Genomic DNA, 27,808 nt, shown 5'->3' on the forward strand with positions numbered 1-27,808 from the left:
GCCACTTGATCCCTCAGACACTAAGATCATGCACCCTCCCCATTGTAGTGTTTATGCATCCCTGTTACTGCGGGTTCTCAAGCCTCATCCCCTGGGATCCTGTTACAGCAGGGCCCTGCGTCCCTAGCAAGCCTCTGGGTGGCGTGCCTGCTGCTGGCCCATGCCGACGAGCTCGCGCCCTCTCTGGTTCCCCCTCTCAAGGGGAGGAGCAGGGCACCGAGGCCACGGAAGAGGGGGGTGGGCTGGGCTGGCCCTGCCTGCAGGCTCCTCACGGATGACCAGAGGTGCCTCACAGCCCGGCAGCACGCCTGTCCCAGCCCCTCACCACACGGCTGTGGCCCTGTCCCCAGAGGATGAGCCTGGATGACCCCCTGGAAAGTACTCTTGTCTGGGCCCCCCCAGTTTTCTCTCCATGGTCGTGGAAGCAGTAGAGTTGGCTCCTTGTACCGAGGAACCAGCCCAGGCCCCAGGTCTGTCACGTACAGGCCCCTCCTCCTCCGCGACCTTGGCTGCAAGTCAGGCGCAGACCACTAGCAGAGGAATGTAGACTTTTTTCTGTGGAGAAATGCGAAAGACAGTTTTTTCCCTTCCTTTTGTCACACACAAAAAGACTTTAATGATTGTTACTGCGACACAAGGTGCCAAGGATTTTCCCATAAACAGTTGAGCCATAAATGTGGGACACTTGAGAAAACTTGCCTGTGGCAAATTGGGCTTTATTCAGCCACAACCAGAAACTTGTTATTCGTTTAATGAATCTAAGGAATAAAATTTAACTCATGAAAAGGTGGTCAGAAGAAACGCAGCATCATTCTACCCCATTAGGGATCAGCTCCCCGGCCACTAGGATGAAAATCGTATTTCCCCAGGAATAAATTAGGCTGCTTTGAAAAATTACTTTTTGGGTTTAAGTTTTCTCCTTAAATGCTTACATTTTCCTATATTCAGGCTGTTCCTCCAAACGTATCAGGTTCGTAAAAGTGCAGTCTGCAGTTGTAAGAGCCGCTAGAAGGAAATGCAAGCACCAGGATGAGACAGAGAAAAGCCCATTTCTAGGGTGGCCAGAGGACTGTGCCAATACGAGGGGCCTTTCCCCGAACACCCCCAAAAGGCATTCTCAGGTGGGGTGAAATATGAGGCATCTCCCGGGAACCTGAAGTTGTCCATGTGCTGCTTGGTACCTGCATTTCCAAGAGCCCAGCCCACCCCACCACTGTGGCCGGCTCTGACGGGTGGAATGTCACGTGCGCTCACTGGCTGTTTCAGGGGAACCCAGCGCTCCTAAGCTCGAAGGGCAGATGGGAGAGGACGGAAACTCCATCAAGGTGAACCTGATCAAGCAGGACGACGGCGGCTCCCCCATCAGGCACTACCTGGTCAGGTACCGAGCGGTGAGTGGCCTCCCTCCCTGCCTTTGCCCCTGCAGCCCGACCCCATCTTGCCGGGGCCACAGAATGCAAAGGCCAGGGGGGCAGAAGCGGGCGGGGGCAGGACAAAGTCACTCTGTGTCTTGCCTTCAGCGCAGAGGCCCTGGTTAGGGTCTAGCATCCCAAGGGGGACCCGTAGCTCTCAGGCCGCGCCCACACCCCGGCCGCTCTAAAGTCTGTGGAACGGCCGTGGTGATGCGCTTGGACCGCGGCCGGGCAAGCACCACTTTTCCTGGCTACTTCGTCCCTCACACATTCTGCTGCTTCAATGTTCTTTTGCTGTTACCCGTCCTCTTTGCCTGTGACGCACTGGTACGTGGTGATCGCTGCCTGTGATGAGTGTGTCAGGGGCTGGGCCCCATCACAAGCACCTCTCCACAAGAGCCCCATGAGCTTGGTCTTAGGGTTACGCCCCCTCCACGGGGGAAGTAGCCGGGGCTTCCACAGGCACAAAGTGCTCATCACACGCAGCCGGGTGAGCAGAGTGCGGATCGGCTCTGTGACCGAGTCACAGGGCCCGGGGCTGCCTCCAGTCCTGACCCACAGGAGTCTCCTTGCTGCTCTTCAGCCCCACCTCAGCTGCCCCAGTCCTGTGAACAGTGAGCTCGGCCCTGGCCTGCAGGCACCCCTCTGAGATTCCTGTCACTCTGCCCTTCACCCAACCCCAAGCTGAAAATCAGTCTCCCCATTTTTGTTTTACCATGACACGTGGCCATTGTCCACTGCAGCCAGATGCTGGTAAATCCAGAGGTAGCATCTGAGCCCTGGGAATAGTCTCTTGCTAGGGCTTCTGACCAGTAGGAAATGACCAGAGAGCAGTTTCCTTTCTTCAAATAGCCCCCAAGAAAAGCTTTTTCCAGGAAGTCGAGTCAGTGCCTCTCTGCCATGCCAGGCTCGCTCCAGCTGGTGGGCAGACCCTCTCCCACTTGATCGTGAAGCCAGGCCTGAGCCTGAGGCTGATGTCAGGGAGGAGCCCCCGTCAGCCTCCCCGCGGCCAGCACTGCCTTCCCAGAGGCACTGCTGTGTGGGAGGTCCCTGTGGCTTTCGCTGTGGAGCAGGTGGTCCCACGTAGGTCACTGGAAGTGGGCAGTGTGGGAGAGTGGCATGTTCTGGCAGTTGTCAGTGTGGTCTGGACAGATACGGGATTCAATTCCAGCTTCTCCACTTACAGCCTGTGCCTGAACAGGTCACCCAGTCTTCCAAAACATCCATTTCTCCCATCTGTAAAGGAATGAAATAGCTTGTTGAGTTGTTGTGAAGATTAGGTATAATAAGAGCAGAGAGCCTGAAATGCGCCTGGTAATGTGCATGGTGACTGCTAGACGCCAGCCACGGCTGCAGATGCCCCCCCCTTCAAGGGCTTGGTTCCCCGGGAGAGCTGTTGGGGCCACCCCAGGCAGGTCTCTGCTGGGAAGTCAACAGGGCAAAATGCTGAGATCCATCCGATTTCAGCAGCCTTAACCATCTTCTCTTCCACTTCAGAAAACATAACATTTGCTAAGCACTGTTAATATGTATCAAGAGCATCATACGGTATGTAGTGTTTGCTTTGTGTTCTGGTCGCTGCTTGCACGGTGATGTTTGCCGAGGAAAGAAACTTCTCCGAGAAAGGACAGACTGCTCAATTTCTTTGTTTTAAATGGAAACGGGACCGTGTGGTGACACACGTGAGCTGACTTGTAGCACAGCTCCCTGGTCAGACTCTAGGGAAGCTGGCGTTCCCCTCGCATGTCTGGGCTGTGTCATCTCTGCCGTCACACCCCTGAGGCACGTTGTTGCTGGCACAGATGATTTTGCCTGGGCAGAGGCTCTGTGGTAAGAGGTCCCTTCCTTCAGCCTCAGCCGGGGCTAGACACCCTCTGGGTGACTTTACTAGTGTGTTCTGCGCTTCCAAGGACAGCCGTTGGTGAATACACACCTGTCCAGCCTTTCGTGTGCCCAGCACACACCTCCCGTGGGGCCTGAAGAGGCAGGCTGCCATATGGCCATGAAACTGTCTGCAGCCTCTCAGGCGGGCTGCACGCCTCCTCCCACCATGGTCCTGCAAGGGAGGTGCCCACCAGACCTTGGCTTTACAAACTCCCACCCAGAAGAAACGCACCAGCAGATGGTTAGGATGTAACTGCAAAGAACATTCGCTGGGAAAGGGAGGCATGGGTGACTCGAGCGTCCTGTCTGAGCCTGGGCCCCGGATGGTGCCCTGCTGAGCGGAGTCCACCTTCCCTGTGACACTCTGAGCGGCCTGGTGCTGGGCTGACAAGCACTGGCAGAGGCCACTGGTAGGTGCTCAGTAAATGATGGCTGTTACTTTTAATAAAGCTGGGATCTGCAGGGTCCCCATGCCAGGGCAGGGAGTCACACCCCGGAGTATGGGCAGCATGCTGAGGTGGGACCGGAAACATACTCGCTTTTTGCTCTTCCAGGGCATCCTTACGCCTGTGTGCCTGGCATTCCAGAGTGTGGCTTGGGGACATGGTAGCACTGAGTGACTGCATGTCCTGAGGGTTGGCCCGTGCACACTGGGATTATGTTGTATTCGTAAATGTGCACAGTGGACCTCCTGACCTGCAGATCCTCTGGTTTTGGGGCTGGGAAAGCATTGACACCGTGTCCTATCATATCACTGCCTGTATTTGTACTATTTTATACTATGATTACTGATCCCCGAAGTTCTTCCGGTTAGCTTCCTGCCAGCGTCCCCGTCTAATGCCTCCTGGTGTTTGCCGTCCCCCCCGCCTCTCCCAGAAGCTGTCCTCCGAGTGGAAACCAGAGATCAGGCTCCCATCTGGCAGCGACCACGTCATGCTCAAGGCCCTGGACTGGAACGCTGAGTATGAGGTCTACGTGGTGGCCGAGAACCAGCAGGGGAAGTCCAAGGCAGCTCACTTTGTGTTCAGGACGTCGGCCCAGCCCACAGCCATCCCAGGTACTGGCCCCTCGGCTTTCCGTGAGTTTCCTGCTTTGAATTAATGCACAAGTGCCGCACCCCTAACGCACCTGAACGAGCCCTGACTTGCTTGCTTACAGCTGTGCTCGCGATCGGTCTCCCCGCCGGGCTGAGTTTTGCTTTGTGCCTCTCTCTGTGGTGGGTTGAGATGTGCTGGACCCGCAGGAAGGCTTGGCCAAGTGTCCTCGGCACAGTGCTGTGCCATTCAGCCTCGAGGCCCGGATGCTAAGCCGGTCCGTGGGGCTCCTCAGATGGGAGGAGCTGAGTAGGGTTGCTTTGTGAGAGCTTGTCTGCCCTCGGCCCTGTCGTACAAGAACCACGGGACGTTTCCAAGCCCTTCCTGTCTGATGCTTGCTTACCCGCTCACCCATGGCCCAAATCTCTTCTTTGTGGGGACCCTGGAGAAAGAAGAGATGGTGCCCATTCGGTTAAAAATCCTACCTTCTAAGGGCCCCTCAACTGAAGCAGATTAAATTGAAGCTATTGAAACAGAACAACTGGGGAAACCCCATCCATGAGAGGCGGTCCAGAAACACATCCTGGGAGATGCAGACCCACCTCTAGGGATCAGGCCAGCTCAAGGGTGGGAATTGAAGTGTGAGTTCTGCTTTCTGGCCCAGCTACCCTGCCGGTGGCCAGTCTCCTCAGGGCCCAAGCTGCTCAGAAGATGTTCAGCATCACGTCTGCTTTTCCAGACCAGCCGCAGGCAGGAGAGGTGGGCATAGACCATCCAGCCGCAGCTTGTTAGCGGGGGTCCCATAAATTCTCTGCTGTGCTCACGTGCGGCAGGAAGCGTTCCAATCTGCCTGTGGCCTTGGCCGGGCGCTGTGATGCCGGCTCTGTCTGTAGTGCTTGCCTGGCATCTCAGCCACGTGGCATGACTGCCCTTCCCAGTGGGAGAGAGGCCAGAAGGAGTACGGGCTGCTAAGACTGATGGCTGCAGGTGTGAAAATGGTTTAGTTGAGGGGCCACAGAATGAGATCAGTGGTTTCCAACAGCTGACTGTGCGTGAATGTGTGTGTCTGGCAAACTTGTGGTCCAGGGAACTGGCAGGTGGCCCTCGAGCCATAGGTCTGAAGTGTTGGTCGGTCCTGCCCCCTGCGTTGGCTGGAGGCCCTCGGAGCATATGCTGGCATGCGTGCGCCTCTGCAGGCACCAGTCAGCTAGCTGGTCAGCAACAAGGACAAGGCCTGTGGGCGCCAATGCAGACGTGCTGTCCCACTGCTCACAGGGTCCTGTGGGCGGCCCCGCCTCCCTCTGCCCCTTTTACCCTGGCATTTGGTCGGTTTTTCCTTGAAATCAGGTGTGTGTCCAGATCTCGCTTTTATGGGACACTTAGGAGCTGAGGGTTAGAGGCCAACCCTTTGCAGCAGGACAGACTCCCGACGACACTGGCTTCCTGGGGACATGCCATGTCGGCATGCTGGGGGCACCGTGTGTCAGGTTCGCAAAGTCCAGGGCATCTTGTCCTCCGGAGCCCAGCTGCAGACATCAGAGTGTCTCCCAGGCACACGGTCACCTGGGAGAGTGCTGGAGGGGCTGCTCCCCTGGCCCACGAGGGCCCTGTGGCTCCGTGGCAGACGTCCTCGAAGGAGGGGGCCCTGTGCTCGCTTGGACTTACCTGGCCGTTGTCTTGGGACCTGAGGAAAAATACCTGAGTTACAGGATGTACGTTCCTGGGGGAGCTCTGTGGCCGCAGGGGGTAGACGGTGAGGGCACAGAACCGGACCCTCTGTAATGGCCCTCGGGGCGGGACACTGAACAGCAGGATGAAGAGTCCGACGTGTCCCTGGACAGCTGCCCCGTCCCCAGGCGCAGCCTGCCCCAACCGGGCAGCGTTCAGACGCCTCTCTCCCCCTGCGTGCAGACAGCCCTCGAGAGGAGGCTGTGGGCAGGCCCGCTGACCGTCCGAGAGCCCCTCCAAGCCACGGGCAGCCCTCGCCCAGCAGACCCCCGTGCCGTCTGGCCGGTGGGGCTCCTGTTCCCCCTCTGGTGTCACTTGCTCGCTGGCCCCCAAGCCCAGGCCCCCGCTGTGCTGCTTCTGACCTCGCTGAGCTTCGGAGCCAGCCTAGCCCGGCCACACCGCACTGACCGCTTCTCTAACCGTTGTCGGTTTGATTTACTAAGTTGAATTAACCTTTGATTCTTGCGTTTTCTGTATTTGACCTAATTTTTTTCCTTTTATCTATTTTTTTCTCTGTTTCTGTCTCTACCTTCTCTTTCCTCCCCCCGCCCTCTCCCCGTGCCTGTCGTCACACACGTCACCTTGGACGTCACTGGGACGTGCCCACTGCCACATTTGTTTTCAAACAACCGTGCTGTCCCTGGGGACCCACTGCTTGGCGCCGCAGCGACGCTGGGAGGCTCCTCCGCGTCCTGCACCTTTGTATCATTGCTTTTCCCCACTGTGGTTCTTCTTTTGCTCTGTTAGGAACTTGAACGCAAAAAAATTAAATGTGCTTAAAGCCCAGTTCCTATGAGAGTGATCAGTGGTCCCAGTGAAGAGCCCGGTCAGACCCGCAGGCCACACCGCCACGTGCTCATGTGGAAGAGGAAGGCTTGGCGATTGGAAAGAGCTGGACCTCAAGAACTTGTGCCACCCTTGTGCCTTGTCATAAGGCGTTTGCCCCCTTTTCAACAGCGGCACAAGCTCTCAGGAGCTCTTTTCTTTAAACACTAAAAAAAAAAAAAAAAAAAAGCATATGTTAGGTTTCCTGAGAAGCTTGGGCACATCTGCCCCTTGTTGCACTTTTTGTCCTTTCCTGGAAATGAGGGTAGCAGAGGAAGATTTCTAGTGCCTCCTAAAGTTGCATCAGATTGTTAAAACCACCACACATGCCCCCCCAGGCTGTACCCCTGCCCTGCCCTCCAACAAGCACAGGCTCTGCTCGCACTGAGTGCCCGGCCAGGGAACAGACCGCAGGGCTTCTCCTCGGTACCCTGCTGGCATTGCGGGCAGGTGAAGTCATGCCGCTGCCCGTATGGTGGAAGAAGGCAGATTTGCTGGGCACTTTCCAGGGCTGACCAGACGTTCTGGGAGGCGATCTGGCCCTGGGACGAGAGCCAGCTCCTTATGCTGCCTCTGAACAGGGCGCAGACTGTCGGCCTTGCGAGGTGTGTGTCTCCTAGTTGGGGCGACCCCACCACACAGGATCAGCATGGAGACCCAGGTCTTGGGGGTTGCGGTCCAACAGAGACCCACATGACAGCATCAGCCCCTGCAGTCGCAAGGGCTGTGAGGCAGGCATGAGTGGCACACCACCACCTCCACCCCAGGGCAGGGCAGCTACCCCCAGAGTGCCCGAGCTGGACTTCCATAAACTGGGACTCAGCCCGCCATACTTCCCGACTGCCCCAGCCCTCCTATCGGTCAGCAGTCTTAGTGACATGTCTGCACTCTGGGAAACCCATCCAGTTCTTTGTGCCATCGGGAAGCCTGCCTCCCCGTGTGCCAAGAGAGGAAGGCATGTGTGTGCTACAGTCTTGTGTGAACGCTGAGGGGGGTGTCCCGTTCAGGAACATCGGGGTGTGTTGGGATGGACCCCCCACTGGCAGGAGCCCTCCCTCCGTGGTGCTCACATGCCATTCTCCACAGCTCATCTCTATGAAGTTTGATTTTTGTTCTTTCTTTACTTTTCAGTTCTGTTGTTATTTTTTAATGTTCAAAGACTAGCTTTTCCCATTGGGAACAAATGACCGTGGTCTGTGGGGCAGAGCTGCCTGTGTGGTGGGCCCAGTGCCCACGGTCCAAGGCTCACAGGCCTGTCACTCAAGCCCCATCTGCCTCTGGCCCCACCTCGAGTCTCCCACGGGGCCCAATCTCCCTTCACACCCGGCAGCAGCTGGCCTGGCTCCTGGGCGTAAGTTGGAACACTGAGGAGAGGCGTGCAGGGACCCCAGGCCCTTTGGTGAGAGCTGTTAGGCCCGTAGGGGGAGGAGAGCCCGGCCCTCGTGCAGGACGCGCATCACTGTCCCCCGGCTCCCAGCATGCTCAGGATTCCGTGGCGGGCAGGAATCCCATGTTCACTCAGAGGGTCCATCTCCGGGGCCTGCCCCGCACTGGTCCCAGCCCCTCCTGTGAGCAAGGGACGGTGTCAGTGTGTCTGATGGGAGTCTGGAGGTCTGGCCCTGAGTGGGGAGGCCTGATGCGGCCCTGTCCCCTCAGTGCATCCTGGGGCCAAGCTGGCCCCTGAAGCAGCTCTGGGGTCACCGCAGTGGGCCCACCCAGACAGACTGGTTTGTGATGAGGTGCCCTTGAGGACAGCACTAGGGTACACCCGCCCCCATGCAGTGCCTCCTCATGGTGGCCACAGCCCCTGCCCCACTGGGGTCCCTGAGAGGATGGCCCTAGAGCCCCTGCAGGAGTGAGCTTCCCCCACAGGCCCCCCACCTCCGTCCATCCCACCCCCACTGCCCCCCATCCACATGCCCACCTGTGCTGCCCGCCCACCACATGCCACAGGGCTTCTCTGCACGGTTTGAGGTATTTACACGGCAGGTTTGGACCACGTTTTCCTCTAAGAATGCTAACATGTAGATGACCAGCAAGGCCTTTATGCAGTTCACGCCTTTGCACCATTAAAGGAAATAAGAACCCCTGTGAACCCAGCAGTTTGCTTTGGCTTCTTTGATAGCTGCGTGTCTGCCGAGTGCTGGAAGTCGGTTCCTGCACCTCACACGCACCTGGTGACTTTGGCTGCTGTAGGGAGCCATTTAAGTGCACCCGGACTCATGGCCTGCGGGGCGGTGTCTGGTAAAGGGGGTGCCTTTCCTTCCTGGGGAGGAGATACACGTCTCCCTCAGCCTCCCCGGAGCTGCTGTGGGTCGTCACCTCCTTGACTCCCCTAGTCCCCAGCATCTGGGGGAGCAAAGTGCCTTCCCAGATTGGGAGGGGGTGGGTCACTGGGGGCCAGGGGCACCCTCTGGGCCACCAGATACACCACTCCTGATTTCAAGCTCCCTTCAAACTCGACGGCAGAGGCACACAGAGTGGCCTTGTGATCACATCTGAGGTAGGTCCTCAGCGGCAGGCCCTATTCTGTTTATAAGCACACTTCGCTGGACACCTCCCCAAAGCCCCCAAGACCAGCCATCTGTTTAGCAGATTCCAGGGTGAAGCGAGCAGGTGGGATTGGGGATTATGAGCAAAGCAGAGCCCCAGCCCCCCAGTCGGGAGAGCTGTGGGAGGACGGGGCATTTCCTCTGCGCCGAGATCCCATGGCACCGTGCCTGCAGCCCTCCGGGACGCTTGGAAAACAAACATGAGACCCGGGCTCCCAGTTTGAGGCAGGCATATGTGGGTCTCCACTGTGGGGCAACCAGCTCCCTGCTCAGGACCGTGCTGACCCTGAGGCTGTGGGGAAACTGCTCCTGAGAAGCACTCCTGGCATACTGGTGTGTGGGTGCGCTGGGCCCGGGGGTCAGGAAGGTCACGCGAGAGACCCCGGAAGGCCTTTTCATCTTCCTTCCATAAAGTGTTACGTAGGGTGTAGGAGACGACCTCTGTCCTCCTCGCCTTCCCACACTGGACGGCCCTGCAGGAAGCGCCCTCCAGGAAGGGATGGGTGCTGGCCTGACTTGAACATCCTTCTGTCTGTCCCGGGGTTTCCCTGACTCACAGCTCCTTTTTGTAAAAGCCGTTTGTACGCTTCCTTCAGCTTGAGGAACACCTTGCTTCCCCCAGCAGGGTAGATGCCTGTGGTGAGCCGGGTGGTCCCTGGCCGGGGGGAGGCTTTGCTCTCCACCCAGGACCTCAGTTAGGCCAAGGTTACCAAGTGAGGCCCCACAGCTCACCCATGGGCGGTGAGTCTTGGGAACAGCTGTTACTCATCGTAATGCAGGGATGGAAAGATCTAGAAACAGTGGTCCTTAGGCTCTAGTGTGCATGACGATCATCTGAGTGTGCCATCGAATCCTGATTCCTGAGCTGCCCCCCGCAACTCTGATTCAACAGAACTGGGGGCCCATGATCTCAATTTTTAACAAATCACCCCAGGAATTCTTCTGCAGGTGAAAAAACATTTCATTAAAAGGTATTAATTTTTTGTGAAAAGGAAACTCACAGGACCAATGAATATACATGGGACCTACTAAGTCCTCAGTACACACTGCAGAGGGCCTTAGCGTTAGGGCATCCGCACCCCGAGAGGGGGCCGTGGCACGGCGTGCGTGGCAGGCTCTCACAGCTGAGGGGGACTCGAGGGCATCCTCCCTCCCAGGCCCTGCCCAGTGCGGGTCCTAGTCCAGCATTACAGCCCCCCTGCCAGACATTGTCCATCCCCGGCCTGAATCCCTCCAGCGACCAGGGCCCACCCAGCAGGGCAGCCTCCCCCACGTCTCTTCCTAGCCCCATGCACCAGCTCTTCCTCACATGAGCCCACGTCTGCCCCCCGCCCCAGAGCCTCCAACCGTGGCAACACCAGACACGACTGCTGCCTCCGCCTCATAGCACTTGTCTAAGTGTCTGGAGTCAGCGATCTCAGCTCCACACTGACCCCTGTTCGTTTCTTCAACAAGTATTCTTTGAACGTTTCCTTAAGTTGGGTTGTCCTGGGTGCTGGAGACACGTAGGCAGGTGGGGCAGCTGCTAGTACATTCCGGATGGGGCGGCCACATAAAAGGCATGTAAGTGAACAGAAAGCGGCAGAGAGAGGAAATCAGACCATAATACGGGCAGTGTGATGGTGTCGGGTAGATAAGAGGTGGGGGTTCTCTGACAAGGTGACGTCTGAGCTGAGGGGCGACAGGGAAGAGCCTTCGTGCTGGGCTGGTGGGGCTACTGCGCGCCCGGCAGGTCAGCCGCTGGGGGAGGCTGGTGCCGGGAGCCCTGTGGGAGGACGCGAGAGTCCATGGGGCACCTGGCCTTCAGGCCAGGAGAGGGAATCTGGATTTCCTGCCCAGTGGAAGGGAGGCCAGTGCCGTGCTTCCTGCTCTATGCGGAAACTTCCACCCCCAGGGCTCTTCCCGGGGCTCATGGCCTCCGCACTCAGGGCCAGGGTGCTGGCCAGCTGGGCCTCATGAGCCCAGAGCGCAGGTGGGATGACTTCTGTCTCCCACACAGAGCAGCTTTACAGTGGTTTATTTTCCTCTTTAGAGAGGTGATTAGTGCCCTAAAACCATACTTGTGTATAAACCTCAGAATGTAGGGTTGGTGCCCTTGAGCCCCAATATGCACATTCTCCCCCCACAGTGCTTCCAGCCCTTCTTCAGGAGGTGAACACTTCACACCTGCTGAGTGCAGGGTCAGGGGCTGCAGGGCCCCCAGCCCAGTGCTGGGGTGCAGGGTGAGCCAGCCCAAGGCTCATACTCTGTCCCTGTTCAGGGAAACAGCTTCGGGATTCTGAGATCAAGAAGGCTTGTATTTCTTCCTTCTGCTTATTTGGGTGGAAAGTGTGAGGACCGTGGGGAAGGAGAGCGGATGGCTTCGTTCTGCATAGTGAGCAGCCAGGGAAAGACCTGACTGCCTGACCATGGGGGCCCGTGAGACAGGGTGGCCAGAGCTGGGCCCCGAGCACAGAGCCCCTTGCTGGTCTCTGGCCTTCCTGGGGAATGGGCTGGGGTCCCCAGTGCGGGGTCGGCTGGGACCAGCCAGAGCCCGAGGGAGAAAGGCTGGGAAACAAGACCAAGGACCCCGGAGCCAGAAACACCCGAGAGCTCGGGATCATCACCAGCTCAGCCCAGCTGTGGCCTGGTGCCCTGGTGCTGGGAATCCGGGCATGCTTGGGCATCTCTGGCATGCTGGGCTGCGCTCGGCCCTGAAGTTTGCAGTAAGGCCAGTGGGGCAGGGCTGGCACTGAGGAAGCTCTGTGGTACCCGAGCTGGGACCCTGGGGCAGTCAGAACAGAGCCCCTGGGAACAGACAGCATGAGGAAGAAGGGCCCATCTGTGGTGCTGCCCCCTGGGTACCCATGGCTTCCCTCATCTGGTATGGTGTGAATGTGAGGCTGGCAGGCCACTGGGCCTGGCCCAGTGCCCTGCAGAGGCACCATGAGGCCTGGGCAGTGTCAGCCACCGTTCCTGCCTCCAGCCAGCAGACCCAGGTGATCCCCGCGGGTCCTGAGGGCACAGGAAGCTTCAGACAAGGTCTGGTGGTCGGGTGGAGCTGCCAGTCCCAGAACCCTGTCCTTCCAGAAAAAGGAAGTGTCACAGGAGGACCCGTACTCCCATTGTTCCACATCAGCTTATAGGCAGAGCTCTTCCCGCGCATTGCACCCCTGTCTCCCGGACTGGTGAGGGTCAACAGGTGGCCAGCAGGTCCGCTGCTGCCCACGAGGTCCCAGGAGCTGAGCCAGAGGTCCTTCTGTGATGCGGTCTGCAGCCCAGGGCCCTGGGGGGATTGTGGCTCCCAGGGAAGCCTGACAGAGGCTGTCATTCAAAGCGAGCCCAGCCACAGTGTGAGCGCTGGGCCCTGCTCAGGTGTGGGCATGCGTGTGGATGCCCTGAGTGTGAACGCGCCAATCCATGCTGTGTGAGTCTCTGGTAAGCCTGCTGGTTTCCCTCATATCTCACCCCATGCGTCTGTACCTGGGCTGCCGGACCGCTCGCTTGCCCACCGGTCCCGGGAGGCCTCCATGTCTCCAAAGCAGGTGGGCTTCGTTTGTCTTTCTGGGTGCAACAAAGGAGGACAGCAGGAAGCCCATGTGCTCCAATGTCAGGACCCTCTGGAATGTTCCTGAAGTGGGAGATGCCATGGGGTAGGATGCTGGGCACCCGGCTGTGTGTGGTGTCGCCACAGCCCAAAGGAAGCCCTAGGAACCCTCTGCTACCCCTCTTGGGGCCCTGTCCCTGACTGCTCCCAGGGCTCATGGGGACATGAGTTGAGTGGACCTGGGGGGCTCAGAAGTTGAGGGCAGGCACGGAGGCACAGTTCCCGTCCCGGTTCCCCGACTGCTGGGTGCCTTGTGCCTGTCCCCCTGTCTGTGAGATGAGGCTGCTGTCCCTCCCTCTGGAAGATATAAACAGGCCCTGTTGCCTCAACACCTGAGCATAGAAATCTCCCAGGGAGGGCACCACTCTGGACACAAGTGCCAGACTGTCCCTTGGGCTCTGCCGACCCCCAGGCGCCGGTGCCCTGCAGGGTGCGGGCCATGCATCTCGGCGTGCTCACCGCAGCCCTCTCTCCTTTCCCTCCCACCCAGCCAACGGCAGCCCCACATCAGGCCTGAGCACTGGCGCCGTCGTGGGCATCCTCATTGTCATCTTCTTCCTGCTCCTGGTTGTGGCGGACATCACCTGCTACTTCCTGAACAAGTGTGGCCTGCTCATGTGCATCGCCGTCAACCTCTGCGGGAAGGCCGGGCCCGGGGCCAAGGGCAAGGACGTGGAGGAGGGCAAGGCTGCCTTCTCGTGAGTGCAGACCCGCCCTTGCCGCCGGGGCCTAGGCTCTGCCCCGGTCCGGGGACCCCACACCCCAGCCCCTCAGCCTCCCCATTTGAAAGCCCCAAAGGGAGAAAAATACCCCTCACAGCATGGGCTCGGGGGTCCCCGTTTGCACAGGAGACTGGGCCTGGCCCAGTGCCCTGCAGAGGCACCACGAGGCCTGGGCAGTGTCAGCCACCGTTCCTGCCTCCAGCCAGCAGACCCAGCAGACCTCTAGTGGCTCAGCATCTGACCAAAGTCTGAAAATCCCTGCATAGCCTAGAAGGGGGGGACTTGTCCGAGCGAAGCTCCAGATGCCCACCCTCCCACCCTGCCAGCTGTGGGCCAGGCCCCAGTGCCCTGGCCGCCCTGGGAGCTGCTTCCTGCCCCGCTCCCCAGGATCGAGCCAGCAGGCCTCTCTCCACAGGAAAGATGAGTCCAAGGAGCCCATCGTGGAGGTGCGGACAGAGGAGGAGCGGACCCCGAACCACGATGGGGGGAAGCACGTGGAGCCCAACGAGACCACGCCGCTGACGGAGCCTGAGTATGTGGCAGGGATGGGCTGGCACCCGCTCTCCAGGGCAACCCCTCTTCAGCCTGCCCGCCCCTCCCGAGCTTCCCCCAAAGCCCCCGGCCCGACGCCGCAGGCCAGATCTCTGGAGCCGCCGGCTAGTGAACGCCTGGCCCCTCTCTCTCCCCAGAGAGAGGGCGTTCTTGCTGTCTTCCGGGCAGCTGTGGGTGCCCTTCTGGGCTCGTTGCACACATGGGTGGACCCTGGCCCCAGGCCCCACGCCCGTCCTAGGGATGGCCCACGGGGGCAAAGCTTCGACAAGAGAGGCTGAGCTTTGAGGGGCTCAGCAGATGCCATCTAGGACTTCCCAAGAATTCTAGGGTTTTCTGGATTTTTTCCTAAAAGGGTGAGTGAAGCTGGGCTCCCGGTAAGGCTCCTTCTGTTCCCAGGAGCCTTGGGGACCTTCAGTCCGGAACCAGGCCCGGCGGTGTCATGATGACTGCCTGCCTCTCACGGGTGTATGGGCTCGAAGCAACTGGAGTTGAACAGAGAACCGGGGCTCGTAGGGGCCACTTGGGCTGCACGTCATCTGCCTTACCCCCACCACTGCCAGTCCTCGGGCACTGGGATGCTGGCCCTGCGCTGAGGCCTGCCCCTCCTTGAGTCTAGAGGCAGGCGGGGATCAGAAGGACCAGCAGGGCTGCAGGGAGGGTCCGCACGGGGGCGGCCGGCAGGTCTCTGTGTCCGCTTCCTCTGCTCGCCTGGCGTGTGCTTCCTCTCCGTGTCGCTTCTCTGTGGGCCTGTGTCCCTGCCCACGGCCGCAGCCCCCGCTGCCGCGTCCTGTCCCGGCTTCACTGTCTGTTCTCTTCTACCTCCTGTCCTCCCCGCAGGCTGCCTGCTGACACCACAGCCACTGTGGAGGACATGCTGCCTTCTGTCACCACCGTCACCGCTAACTCTGACCCTGTCACCGAAACCTTTGCCACCGCTCAGAACAGCCCCACCAGTGAGACCACCACCCTGACCTCCAGCATTGCCCCCCCAGCCAGTGCCACCCCTGACTCAAACTCTGTGCCCCCCGGCCAGGCCACCCCTTCCAAGGGGCCGGGCACCGCCGCCGCCTCCCCACCCCCAGCTCCAGCACCCACAGTCGCCCCCCTCGTTGACCTGAGTGACACCCCGATCTCAGCCCCCACCGCCAGCAGTTTGTCCGCCAGTGTCCTGCCCCCCCAGGGGGCCGTGCTCAGCCCGAGCGCCCCTGCCAGCGCGGGGGAGGCCGCCAAGGCCCCTCCAGCAGGCAAGCCAGCCCTCGCACTGGGCCCCGCCTCTGCCGGGGTAGCCAGTCCCCTGGGCCCCACAGCTGCCCCGGCCCCAGAAGCCCCCCAGGCCACCCAGGAGGCTCCCCGCACCAAAGGCCTGGACCCCGAGCCCACCCAGCCAGGTGCCAGCGAAAGCGCTGCAGAGGCAGCCCCCACGCCCCCTAACCCGGAGGGCGAGGCCGCCTCCTCCCGGGCCGCCAACCCCGCCCAGAGTGAGGACTTTAAAGTGGACGAAGGGAACTTCAAGACCCCAGATATTGACCTTGCAAAGGATGTTTTTGCAGCCCTGGGCTCTCCTGCTCCTGCCGCTGGGGCCAGTGGACAGGCGCCTGCACTCGCTCCTCCCACTGCAGACAGCTCGGTTCCGCCTGCACCGGCCCAGACCGAGTACGGCCTCTCCTTGTCCGCTGTTGTCGGGTTGTGCCCCGTGGTGTGTGCGCGTGTGCCGTGCTGTGTGCTCATTAGACGTGTCTGCAGCCTAAGCTGGGGCTTCTCTGAGGCGACTGTCCGCCAGGGCTGGGCTAAGGCAGCAGGGCTGAGCACGCAGCCGCCTGCTCGCTAATTAGGGCACGTTAATCATGTCTGCCCCTTACCGCCCGAGCAGGGGCTCTGTGGGCTCTGGGGAACCCCTGCAGTTGGGCCACCGATGAGCATAGTTTGGAAAGCAGGCAAAGGAGGCCAAGGTGCCTCCATCAGCCACCCTGGGGCCCACAGACAGCCAGTGTGTTATCCGGTGCCAGGCTGAGTGCCCACCCAACAGCAGCACCGTGCGGGAAGGAAAGGGGTGGGCCCAAGGCCTGGGTCGGGGAGGGTCTGGCCCCCACTACAGCCCAGAGCCCCCCCAGACCGCAGCTTCTCTTGCTTCTCCTGCCCTTGGGCACCGATCCAAGCCCTGAATGACTGGCGTCTCCAAGTTCAAAAAGAGGTTCTTAAGCTCACGGGTTTTTTAAAGTGATGCAGAAATGCAGTGACTCCAGCTGGGGCTGGGGCCTGAGACCTGCCCAGGCACCCTTCGACCAGCGTCAGCCCCGGGTTTCTGGGGAGGCTCCTGTGGCTGCCCCCCGACAAGCTGTGTGCTGCCATCGAGAGGTGCTCGGGGCCCTCCCCAGAATTAAAAGGACTGTGCCAGCCCTGTCTGCCCAGCCCGCTGCCCCGCCGCCACAGCAGGGCAGCCCCCTCGAGCCTCCCCCCGCGGAAGGCTGCCTTGGGGACAGCGTTTTCTTCCTGACCAGGCAAGCTGGTGTGGTGTGGCCCTGAGACCCAGAGCACCGGTGGGGCGGGAGAGGGGATGGGCAGGAACGGGTGGTTTGCAGAGGGGTCCCCTGAATTCAATACTGGGGAGCTCAGCACAGCACAGCCTCATTTATACCAGGCCGAGGAGAAGGCTGCGTGCCCCAGCTAGAGACAGCCCTGGCACTGGACTGGGGCTGGAACAAGAAAGGCCTCGTTCCTCTGATCCAGCAGCTCTTAACTTGGGCTGCATGTTGGCACCCCTTGGTGATTTTTAAAGTCACCGTGTCCAGACCGCTTACAGCAGGATGTCTGGGGGCACGGCCCTGGCATCGGTGATCACTCGAGCCCCCACGCGACTCTGACACACAGCCAGCTGGAGCCCACACCGTACCTGGAGCCCCTCCGGGCTGCCCAGGGCGAGGCCGCGGCCTCAGCGCTCTTTCCTGATTCTCCGCAGGAAGGGCCCCGTAGACTCGAAGCCGGAGCGCCAGGAGACAGAGACGCAGCCCACGCCCGCCGCAGCCAAGACGACCCCCAGCGAGGCCCCACAGACAGCGGAGAGCGAGAGCAAAGCCTGACGGGCGACCGGAAAGGAGCCGATCGGAATGGAAAGTGGCAGCAGCTTCGCCAGAGCGTTTCCAATATCACACACGCGCGCGCGCGCGCACTCACAGACACACACGCACGCACACACGCATCTCATTCCTCTAGTGTCTTTGCCTTTAAAAAAAAGCTAAACAGATAAACACGGGATCCCCTTTTTGTAGGTTTATAGAAAGGGGTCCTTGTAAGCTCACTTGTGCGCTCACTGTAAGAAAATGAAACAAAAGGGTTAAACCCACAGCCAAACTAGGACACTCCGTTCCCTGAAATCGTTCAAAGTCAAACAAAAGGACCCCAAATTAACAACCCAGCTCGGAAACAAAATCTAGGTTCAGGAAGATTGCTGGTGGCGCCCGCTGGTGCAGACCAGCCTCAGAGAGATGCTTCCCGGCGCTGAGACTAACCGAATGAACAAAGTCCAAGTTTATTTTTATACTTTCAGTCAAGTTTGAACTCTGTAAGACCTCATAAGTAAGTTATAATTTCTGTTCACTTTGTATTTGCTCAGAATGCAAAGTGTCGCCCTTTCCAGCTGAATTCCGTTCCCACATAGACTCTTGTTTCGCTGGAAGGACACCAGACCGCAGTCCTGGGGGCGCAGATCTCAATTTGCAGGATCCAGGTTTCCTCCTTTTTCTTTCTCTTTTTCATTCTTTTTGTTATTTTTCTTTCCTCTCTGTTGGTAGAACTTCGTTTTCCAGTGTTTACAAGTTGACAGATCTTTGACTTCGGTTGTGCTTACATGTCCATGCAAAATAGCTGCCTTTTTTTTTTTTAAAGTTACAGACACTGCCCGGAGGCGGGAAGCACCGTCCTGGCTTTCGGCCCAGGGCGACGTCACAGAATGTGCTTGTTTACAGTTGCTCGCCCCCCTTCTGATGGGAAATGTCTGCCTGTGCACAGCTCAGGTGGAAACCCATCTCGTTTTGGACAAGTTTCGCTTCTTGATTCTCAGTTCTTTTTTTTTTCTCTTGGGGGTGAGACCACTTTCTGATCAGCCGCCACCTGCCTCTATCTGGGAAGAAGGGATCTGCTCCCCAGGCGTCCGCGTCCTTCTGAAGGATTCCTTAGGCCTTGCTGAATGAAGCAGAGAGATTGTATAGTTGGGGCTGGTCTTGGTGAACACACATTTTTACCCCAAACATCCCCTTTTTGTAGAAAGCCAAATAAAATACATGCCATCCAATTTCCTTTTGAGCCCAGAATCTAGATTTGAGCGGAAGAGCATGTGTGCTTCAGGGAATTAGTGTCTCTTTTTGGAAATCTGTTGAACTAAAGTAACATCGGCCTTCTGTTCCCTTAGGCAGCATTTGTAGAAACAAAAGGAAACACCGACCTGCTGTCTGGAGTCATAACACGACTTTCCTAGATCAGAAACCAAGTTGGGGGAAAATACAGGAACTTTAAGGGGGATGGGAGGGGGGAGAAGGGAAAAGCCAGCCCTTTGTATAGAAATTCTGCTTTTCTTTTCGTCATTCTACTTTAGAACTGCAAGCTTGTGCAATGTGGATGCGTGAATATTTTAGTGTGAAATGTGTTTTTGTCATAGTATTGAAATAAAACTTCAGCATAGTTTGGTTGTGGGAGATGTAGCAGGTAGTTCAGAAGAAATATTCAGGAAACAAAAATAACTCTTAAAAGGAATTGAAGCCTTTAAACAAGGAAAATGAACTAAAGTGACGACGACGATGAGGCTGAGTAAGGCAGGCGGTGCCGGCGCACGTCTCTTCCCAGTTGGCGAGTGCTGAGATGACAATTTCAAACTGTGAAAAATAATGGTCTTGTCATTTGCTAAATGTGAGTTACTTTGCATTTTCTCAGCTTCTGGGGATGGAAGTGGAGGGTCGCAGGGCACACGGCCCTGGACCCTTGATTCCCGGGCTCGCACTCCTCTGTGGCTCAGGCATACAGGCCTCGGAAACAAGTGAAGTGCAGACAGGTCTTAGTGTACGGCAGCAGGAGCGCCCAGCACGCCGGCTGGGGCCCCGGGCCCGGCAGGGAGGACCCCGTGGGCTCACCTCCACACCTGGGTGACGGCTCGGACTGCCTAGGCCAGGCCCACGCCGTGCCTCATGGAGGCTGCATTTCACTCCAAGTGGCCGTGGCCAAGCGAACTGATTCTGGCTCTGACATTAGGACAAGAAGGAGGTAGTCAACCCTCAGATAACCTGGCCCCGGGCAGCAGACCCCCCCTTCCGACCCCTGGCCCCGCCGGTAGCCGGAGCCCCCAGTGCCCACCCTCGGTCCGCCTCTCTCCCGTTATACATAGATTTGTCTCTGCATGCATGAGCTTTCCTTTCTTTAAAACAAACCAGAACAGCAGTGCGCTCTCTCAAATCAAAGAGGGAGTCACTTCACTTTCAAGATGGTCTTTTATGTTAAGAGATAAAAGCATATAGTTTTCCTTTCTTAATCTTTTGAAGGCAGGGTCAGCTCTCCCAGCTTCTGATGTCATGTGTCTATATGTCTGTGTGCATACATACGTATTCACACACATGCCGGTGTGGCCAGGGTCTGCTGGAGAGGCACTCAGGAGCCACGCGCAGGGTCTTGCGTCCTGAAGGGCTGAGGTGGATGGAGTGCAGCCCTGGAAGTGGACCTCTGTTCTCACCCTTCCCTATGGAGCCTTCCAAGACCCAGGTTTTCACTCTAGGCTGTCTGTCTGGATGGCGGTTTTCAGACCTCCATCGACATCCCTGCCCAGCATTCCATACTTTGGGGGCCTTCTCTCTCGTTACAAACTTTTTACCAAGTGAACATCAATACCGCCTTTGTTTCCATTCTCACTGGTGTAAATATGAGTACTAACTGAGAATTTTGACTTTGCATTCTGTCAGAATACTTGTGTTCAATAAAACCTGAAAGAAACAAAGTACCATGGTCAATGGATTTATTTTCGGTTCAGTGAGTCTATTGTGTGAATCAAATGTGGAGATGCTAGTGCTATTTTTTTTTACCTTGTACACAAGGTCAGTCAAACCCAGAGTCTTCAGTTCATGTTGCCTGGATGACGGACTTTTCTGGTGGACAAGTGCTTGTTTGCAAAGGCCAGACACCAGAGTCAGAAAGATTCATTCAAACCCTGGTTCTGCCGCTTCCCTGCGGACGTTGGACGAGTCCCTTAGTCTCCCCAAGACTCTGTTTCCTCTTGGACAAGCAGGAAACACTAAGCCGCGGGAGCTGAGGAACTCCATGAACGATGCCCGGTGTCTCAGCACACAGTAGGTCCTCCACAAGTGGGAGCTGGTCCGTTGGTGTCCCGGGTGTGTGGCGGCGTGAGCCAATCAGAACAGCCATGTGCGCCTGAGCTCCAAGGTCCCAGCCCCGAGTGGGGCTCGTTCTCTAGCCTGTGGTACCCCTACTTCATCGCCATACCTCCCGCGCTCACAGCCTTTATGCCGCTACTGGCGTCTATCAAGGATTCTGAGCCGGACGAGGAGGGAAGAAAACTGCCTGGGCTCGGAAGTCTCTTGCGTATGTTACTGTGCGGCTGTGCAGGGCAGCAGCAGATAGAGTCGGAATCACCCGTCACACAGACCCAGAGTCCCTGCAGCCAGGACGGGGTGAGGTGGAGGAGACTCACCTCCTTGGGTCCCCTCCTTAGAGCCCTGCACCCGCCAGCCTGAGGCACCTCCTGCTGGGTCCTACGCGCCCCCCACTCCGCCCACCTGGCTCCCAGAAGCCTCCCCTGCGGTGGGGTCTGCAGTCAGTCCCAGGAGTTGGCCCGTCACTGGTCCTGGGACCTGCTCTCGCACACAGCTTCAGGCAGCTATGTGACTAGCCGAGCCATGAATTTCCAGCTGCATATGGGGGGGGGGGGGATAAACAAACACATTGCTTTTCAGGATCAGAAGCCAGGAAAACAACCCTCCCCACTGACCCCTGAGGGCTTCCAGAGCCTGCCACCGCTGGGCCAATCTCAGATTCACTCAGTGCTATTTTCCCAGCATCTCCAAGGTGCTCAGGATACAGCAGGGGACAAACGCTCTCCAGGAGCCTTAGTTTGGGTGTGGGGTGGCGCGTGAATGCCTGATACATTGTGGGGGCGCTCAGGCCATTCGCAGGTATTCCAGTTCCCCTTCTCCCCTTCCAGGCATATGACAGCATTTCCCTTCTCTGATCGCTTCACGTAGGTGTGGCCATGCGACTTGCTCAGGTCAGTGGACTACGGGCAGCGTAGCTCATGTTTGACGGCCAGTGTGCCTGTCCTCTGCCACCACAAAAATCAGCAATTGGGGAAAATGCCATCGCCTGGGCCGGCGTGAGGAACGTGACCAGATGGCCGTGGTGGACGCGAGCATGCACGAGGACTACCCCCGGGGTGGCCTGGTGGGTGTTTCACTCACAGGTCCCCAGGCAGGGAGGCTGGAGGGGGGGACGGATGTATGGGGTGTGTGTGTGTGTGTGTGTGTGTGTAAAAAAGTGTAAGTACTCTGTACTGAAATCCCATACATCCAATTGACTCAGAATCCTTTCGTTTCTTTTCACCAAAGTCTTGTATCCACGATCCACCTATGGTTACAACTGATGAATGGGGGTGGTTCCAACAGCATGTTGGCTGACACATTAATTCATGTTCACCAGTAGGTGAGTGTGAACAATGAAGCTGTGTGTGCCACACAGGTTACTCACACATCAATGGTGTGAGCGGCGTCGCTGAACCAGGCATAGGTTTTGAATACTAGAATGCTGCCTCCATATTTTTTGAGCTACCCACAGTGTAATAGCTATAGACATGGGACATTTCTAAATTTATTCTGCATCATAAATATTTACCCCATCACTTAATCTTAAGTCTATGAAAATAGAGAAAAATCACCCAAACCCTGATTTGTAGCATTTACTGATACCAGTGGTGTGTAGCTGTTCCCAGTATGCCAACCCCAGCCGATGGGCAGTCAGGTGGGGATGCACAGGAGGACGTCATTATGAAGGCATTTCCTCCACAGGGAAGAAAAGACATACATAAACTCACGTACAGAGATAACAGTAATATATAATCATAACAAAACTATTAATATGCACTAATAATAGTAAAATGTAAAATAATCCAGAAGGGATACATTTTGACTATTGCCTTCATTTTTAATATAACTTTGTTAATTGAAAGTTTCTGGCATGACTTGATTTTTGAAACAATAGCTCTGGCTGCAAGGCAGAAGCAAGTCACAGACCCCAAGAGGGGACAGTTAGGGGGCAGAAATCTGGATGGGACAAGGTGGTGTCCTTGGGGCGAGCTGGTTCCCCGGGGGGGTGGGCACAGGCAGGTCCTGGCTATCTGCTGAAGTTCAAGCCAGCAGGACTGGATAATGGGTTGGACATGGCGTTCGAGAGGCATCAGGGTGACTTCCATACTGGGGACATAAACAGGCACAGGATGGAGCTGCCATCTACTTCCCAAAGCAGCGGAGGAGGAGCAGATGGGGGGCAGCAGGGTCTGACCCTGGGGTCCCCTGTGGATGCCCGGCGGAGGCTCGTTGCAGGCTGACGCCCGAGAAGTCTGGTCTAGAGACACACCGGAGCTGTCAGCAGGCGGCTTGAGTCTGAGCCCCTGGCACTTGGTGAGATCACAAGGAGAGGACTGAGGAGAGGACAGAGCGAAGCAAGGAGCCCACAAAAGAAGATTCACAGGTGGTTGTATGTCCAGGAGAACGTCAGAAAAGCCTGCTACGCCATTTGTAGCCTCACCTTGGGCAGCAAGGGTGGAAGAGGCAGCAACCAGGGTCTTTCCACAGTGACCTCCTCTTCTCTGGCCCCCGACAGAATGTGCAACCACCGGGCCAGCGGGCACGCATGCCTACTGCCCTAGAGTCTAGATAATGGATTCTGACTTGCAGCTAGAGAAAGATGTCCTGGGTCTTTGTGGCCTAGTGGCCTGAGGTTTGCCTGCTCGCCTCCCCTCTGTGGAGACCCTCCGACCCTGCTCCCTCCCACAGGGTGTTCACAGACCTTCCCGTGGAGCACCCCGGGGGTCCCCGAGGCTGAACACCCAGGGGGAATGGCTCCAAGTCCCGTTTCTGCTCTGAAAATCCAACGGCTGAAGCGCACGCTGCAGGGATGGGCCTGAGCAGCAGGGCCTGTTTATACAAGAGAAGTAAAAAGAAAAAAAAAGAAAAAAGACTGCATTTTAAACTGGCTATAAACTGAATATGAGGGGTGACACTGCTGATATTCAAAAACACTAGTGATACTGACATGGGCGGTTTTACTACTAATGAACAACTCTGTAACACTATGCAGTGCTCTAGGGCTTAGGAAATACGCTGTCAGTTCTTACGATAATTCTTAGAGGCAGATATTATTACCCCATTTTACAGATGCAGAAACTGAGGCACAGAGAGGTTTCATAACTTGCCCAAAGTCACCCGGCCAGTAAGAAGGGAGCCAGAGTTTGAATCCTGTCATAAGGGGACCCCAGCAAGGAACCTGTGAGCCAGCTGGGCAGACCTCACTTGCCCTGCGGCCCTTAGACCCCAAAGGGGAGGCACAATGGACCCTCCATCTGGGCAGGACCACTGGAGGTGCAGGAACCGAAAGCAGTCCGGGGAGGACCGGGGGGGGGGGGGGGGCAAGTGCTTTGGGAAGAAAACCCAGAGCAGAATGGGAGGGCGCTGGGCGGCACACAGTCGTCACACGCTGCCCTCCCACATCTGAAGGTCATCAGTTAGAAAAGGGGGTGGCCTTGCTCTGTCCTGCTCCTGACGGCGCCCAAACCACCGTCACAAAGAAACTGGCTTCACACGTGCCAGGGGGAGACGGCTGCCTCCGAGCAGCCCTACGGGTGGACGGCGAGGCTTCAGGTGCCGCCAGGGAGTCACTCCTCAGCCTGGGGGAAGGAGATGGTGCCCGCGTGAACAGGGCCCTGCTGAGACTCCGGGGCCTTTGGCGGCCATGGCTGTGCTTGCACAGTGGCCTGAGCACTGAACGCTGGCAGCAGGGCCTCAGCCAGGGTCTGAACTCACCTTCCAGGGCCAGGTGGGTAATCAGGCGCCGGAGGAGCCTGGGCAGCAGGCGTGACATGGGATGCCAAGGAGGAGAAGGGGCCCTAGGGGAGGGCAGAGACTTCCCCGGATGGTCACCTGCCCTCACCACCGCCTGCCCCCACCCCAGACCCACCAGCACAGGCGGAGGTTCTCATTCTCATTTACTCACGTGCTGTGTTTATTAAAGCCAAACATGAAGCACCTGCTGGGTGTCAGGCACTGAGCTGGGTGAGGGGGTGCAGCTGGTACTGCTGTGCTGTGTGACCGTGGATGAAATACTTAACCTCTCTGAGCATGTTTGCCTCATCTAGAAAATGAGAATTGCTACCTCAAAGAACCTCATGAGATTTAAAGGAGGTCTAGTACTTGGCATGTGACAAATCAGGGTTAGTTCATTAGTCCAAGCCAGTCGCGGAAACAGATTCTGATGGATTTAACCAAAACAGGATATTGGGTGGTTCGCACAACTGTGGGCGGCCTGGAGAACAAGGTTCTAGACCAAGCTTCCCGAAGGGGCACCGCAGAACTGGCCGGCCCCCGGGCCCTGCACCTCCCCAGCGATGCGGCCTGCGTCCGGCCCTTGGCCTCCCCATGGCTACCCGCCCACCCTCCCGCTCTGCCCCCACCACATCACCTGTCCACCCCCACCTCGTGCCCCCACCCTCCCCCATCCCCCCGCCTCCTGTCTCCGTGCCTCCTGTCCCCCCACCCCCACCCCAAAGCAAGCCTCCGTCTCCACCAGTCTTTGCCAGGAAAGTGGGTCTGGGAAGCTCTCCTCTCCCAACTGCGGCCTCACACGGTGAGTCTGGTCGGAGGGGCCTGGGGCTCACCTGTGCCCGTGAGGCAGCTGCAGAGAAGCCCGGGGGCTGAGTTCTCAGGCTTCAACCTGGAGTGGGGGGTGGGGGCGTCCCAAAGGCGGGCCCTCCAACAGGGCGGGGATGTCCAACACGAGCCGGGCAGCCGGAAGGGGACCCATGGGCCCTGGGGCGGGGGGTCCGGGCAGGAGGTCCGAGGGGTGCGGCCCCGGCTCCTGAGAAAGCCCAGGCGCGCGGGCCGGGCTCAGAGGGCGCAGCGTGGGCCTCGGCTGCCACCCCGTGGCCGCCCGGGAGCCCAGCGTCGTCCCGGGCCTGACCGGCTCCTCCGGACCCGGCGCCCCGCTTCCGGCCCGGGATGGGGTGCGCAGCTGTCGAGCGCAGGGGACACTGGGTATCGGCCCCCTGCCCGCTCCGGGCCCTCTCGCGCCGCGGTGATCACGTGACCGCACGAGCCGCCGTCAGGGCCGCGACCCTCCGCGGGGGTCCGCGCGCCGGGGCCCCCGGGGCGGCCTTCAGCTCCGGCAGGCCCGCCAGGAGCGCGCTGGCCGCCGACGTCCGTGCGCCTTTCTCCTCTCACCCTGTTTTGGGGAGGGGGTCCCTCTTCCCCAAGGACCGTCACCAAAACGATGGGCAGAAAGGAACCATTCTCGCTGGACCCGTGGGAAGGGAATTCCCGCGTCTGCGGCGCCGCCCCGGCGGGAGGGACCGACGCGAGGCCCGCGGCCAGGCGCGCCTGGAAGGGTCTCCGGGCGTTTCCAGTCCACGGACCAATGTAGCCCCTTTACTTTCATCTGTCTGGGAGGTTTTCCTTCTTTTTTTAAACTCAGAACCAAAAAAATCCTATTAATTCTTACTTAACAAAAGAAATTAGCAGGTCCAGGAGGGTGTTGTAAGCAACAGATGCAGAAACAGCGTCGAAGCCAAGGCAGCGGTGGGCGGCCCCAGGCGGTGCGGGTGACGGGCAGGGCTGACCGGGCCCGCGCGCTCGGGAGGCACCGGCCTGGGCGCACAGGCGCAGCAGCTGCCCGTCGGGGCCGCGAGAGTCTAGGGGCCTCGCCGCCTCTGCGGCCCAGGGAGGCGCCCAGGGGGCTGTTTGAGGTGTGGGCGGTCAGGGAGGCGCGAGGGCACGCGCTCTGCCAGCCCGGTTTCGGCGGGGCGACCCCCACAACCCGCTTCCCGTCTGGTTCTGATTCGAGGGGCCCAGAGCACATGTGCAGTTTGACGGCGGAAGCGGTGCAGCCCCTTACTTCCCATGGACACCTGGCAGTCACGGCGGCGATGGACGCGTGCACGGGGCTCTGTGGGCGCCCGCGCACCCCGCGCTCCTGCAGGCAAGGCCCGCTGACTCGGCACCCTCCTGGGCAGCCCCAGACCAGGCCCGCCACCCCGCCGCAGCACCCGGAGGCGGCCGCCTCCCGCGGACCTCGGTGCGCGTCCCCGCAGGCCCACAGAGGCGGGGGCTCGGATCAGAGAACGTGAACGGCCCGAGATCCGCTGCCCACGTGGCCTTGGCGGGACTTGCGGGGGGTCGGGCGGGGGTTGGAAGGATGGCGACGCGGATGGCTGCCGGGCTTTGTGCTTTGAGCAAGAGGGCGTCTGCTCCACCTTCTGGGGCAGGCAGGAGACACACTTACGGGCGGAAACCTGAGTTCTACTTCGGACCTTAGACTGAGAAAACTTGACACGGTATTTTACTAGATGAAATAAGTGGACCCAAGAAACGGTCGCAGCTCCTCCCAGTCATCCTCAAAAACTTACACAAAAGGTGAAAGTACAATGCAAAAAACTTCCTTTTTACTGAACCATTTGAAGATAAGTCTCTGACTTCATGTCCCATGATGACAAATATTACTATTTCCTACAGCCGAGGACATGATTTTAATGTCCTCCCCTGCCTAACCACAATCAATTTCAAAATCAGGAAATTAACATAGATACAATACTATTATTTAATCTGCAGTCCTTACTCAAATTCTCTCGTTGTTACACTAAAGATCTTCAAAGCAAAAGTAAAATTATTTTTGTGTGTCCACCAGTCATTCCAGGAACACAGATTTCAGTTCGTTTCATGCCTCTAGTCTCCTTCAGTCTGGAAGGTTCTGCCCTTTATCATGTATCGTGATCTTGGGATTTTTGAAGACTACAGGCCCTTTGTAGAATGTCCCTTGATTTTGATTTGCCTGAAATTTTCTCACAATTAAATTCAGGCCATGCCTCTTTGATAGGGATGTCACGAGGTGGTAATGGGTTCCTTTCATTGCATCCTGTAAGGTGGCACACAGTTTCCGTTCTCCTGTGTCTGGTGGTGTCCGCTTTGACCGTCTGATTAAAGTGGCGGTGTCTGCCAAGCTGATCCGCTGTGAAGCTCCCCCTGTTGCCCTTTGTAGTCAGTAAGCATTGGTTCATCATTGGGGTAAATGTCATTAATTGAGGGCTTCATATGTGGGGGAGTACTTTAAAAATTTGTAAATATCCCATGCCTCACCAAACTTACAATTGGTTTATTCTTTCTTCGTATCAGTGTAGACTGATGGTTTTCTATTTTTTCCAGTGGATTGTTACTCTCATTTATTTTGATGCTGTCTGGCCACTCGGTGGGAGCCGTTCCAGCTG

General features: G+C 58.0%; 2 protein-coding genes and 1 long non-coding RNA gene across 29 annotated transcripts in view; 1 reads left to right on the forward strand and 2 right to left on the reverse strand.

Annotated features, from left to right (window-relative positions):
* Positions 1 to 20,270, forward strand: part of NCAM1 (neural cell adhesion molecule 1) — a 276,433-nt gene extending 256,163 nt beyond the window's left edge. For 6 of the 26 annotated variants that reach the window (XM_057490801.1, XM_057490805.1, XM_057490808.1 and 3 more), the window contains 6 exons: positions 1,267 to 1,391; positions 4,173 to 4,353; positions 13,512 to 13,719; positions 14,159 to 14,275; positions 15,133 to 15,948; positions 17,252 to 20,270. In XM_057490801.1, coding sequence (XP_057346784.1) covers positions 1,267 to 1,391; positions 4,173 to 4,353; positions 13,512 to 13,719; positions 14,159 to 14,275; positions 15,133 to 15,948; positions 17,252 to 17,372 — 1,568 coding nt within the window. In that variant the 3' untranslated portion in view covers positions 17,373 to 20,270. Of the gene's footprint in view, positions 1 to 1,266; positions 1,392 to 4,172; positions 4,354 to 6,725; positions 6,848 to 13,511; positions 13,720 to 14,158; positions 14,276 to 15,132; positions 15,949 to 17,251 lie in introns of those variants that run through there. The other 20 variants (XM_057490814.1, XM_057490816.1, XM_057490818.1 and 17 more) reach the window with 4 other exon arrangements.
* On the reverse strand, positions 10,983 to 17,299 carry LOC118929585 (uncharacterized). 2 transcript variants are annotated; one of them, XR_005031644.2, is made up of 4 exons: positions 17,186 to 17,299; positions 15,824 to 16,082; positions 12,883 to 13,045; positions 10,983 to 12,222 (listed from the first exon to the last, which is right to left on the reverse strand). It is a non-coding gene; the product is annotated as an uncharacterized LOC118929585 (long non-coding RNA). The 2 variants fall into 2 exon arrangements; XR_008993389.1 differs by lacking the exon at positions 10,983 to 12,222 and adding an exon at positions 12,434 to 12,497.
* LOC118929691 (uncharacterized) lies at positions 19,297 to 24,913 on the reverse strand. The gene is made up of 5 exons (XM_036920048.2): positions 24,550 to 24,913; positions 24,360 to 24,442; positions 23,347 to 23,474; positions 22,461 to 22,954; positions 19,297 to 19,423 (listed from the first exon to the last, which is right to left on the reverse strand). Exons 1-5 carry the CDS (start codon positions 24,573 to 24,575, stop codon positions 19,297 to 19,299), a joined length of 858 nt encoding a protein of 285 aa, XP_036775943.2. The 5' UTR covers positions 24,576 to 24,913.
* Positions 24,914 to 27,808: the final 2,895 nt, after the last annotated feature.

Source organism: Manis pentadactyla, chromosome 13, assembly GCF_030020395.1.
Source record: "Manis pentadactyla isolate mManPen7 chromosome 13, mManPen7.hap1, whole genome shotgun sequence".
Taxonomy (NCBI): domain Eukaryota; kingdom Metazoa; phylum Chordata; class Mammalia; order Pholidota; family Manidae; genus Manis; species Manis pentadactyla.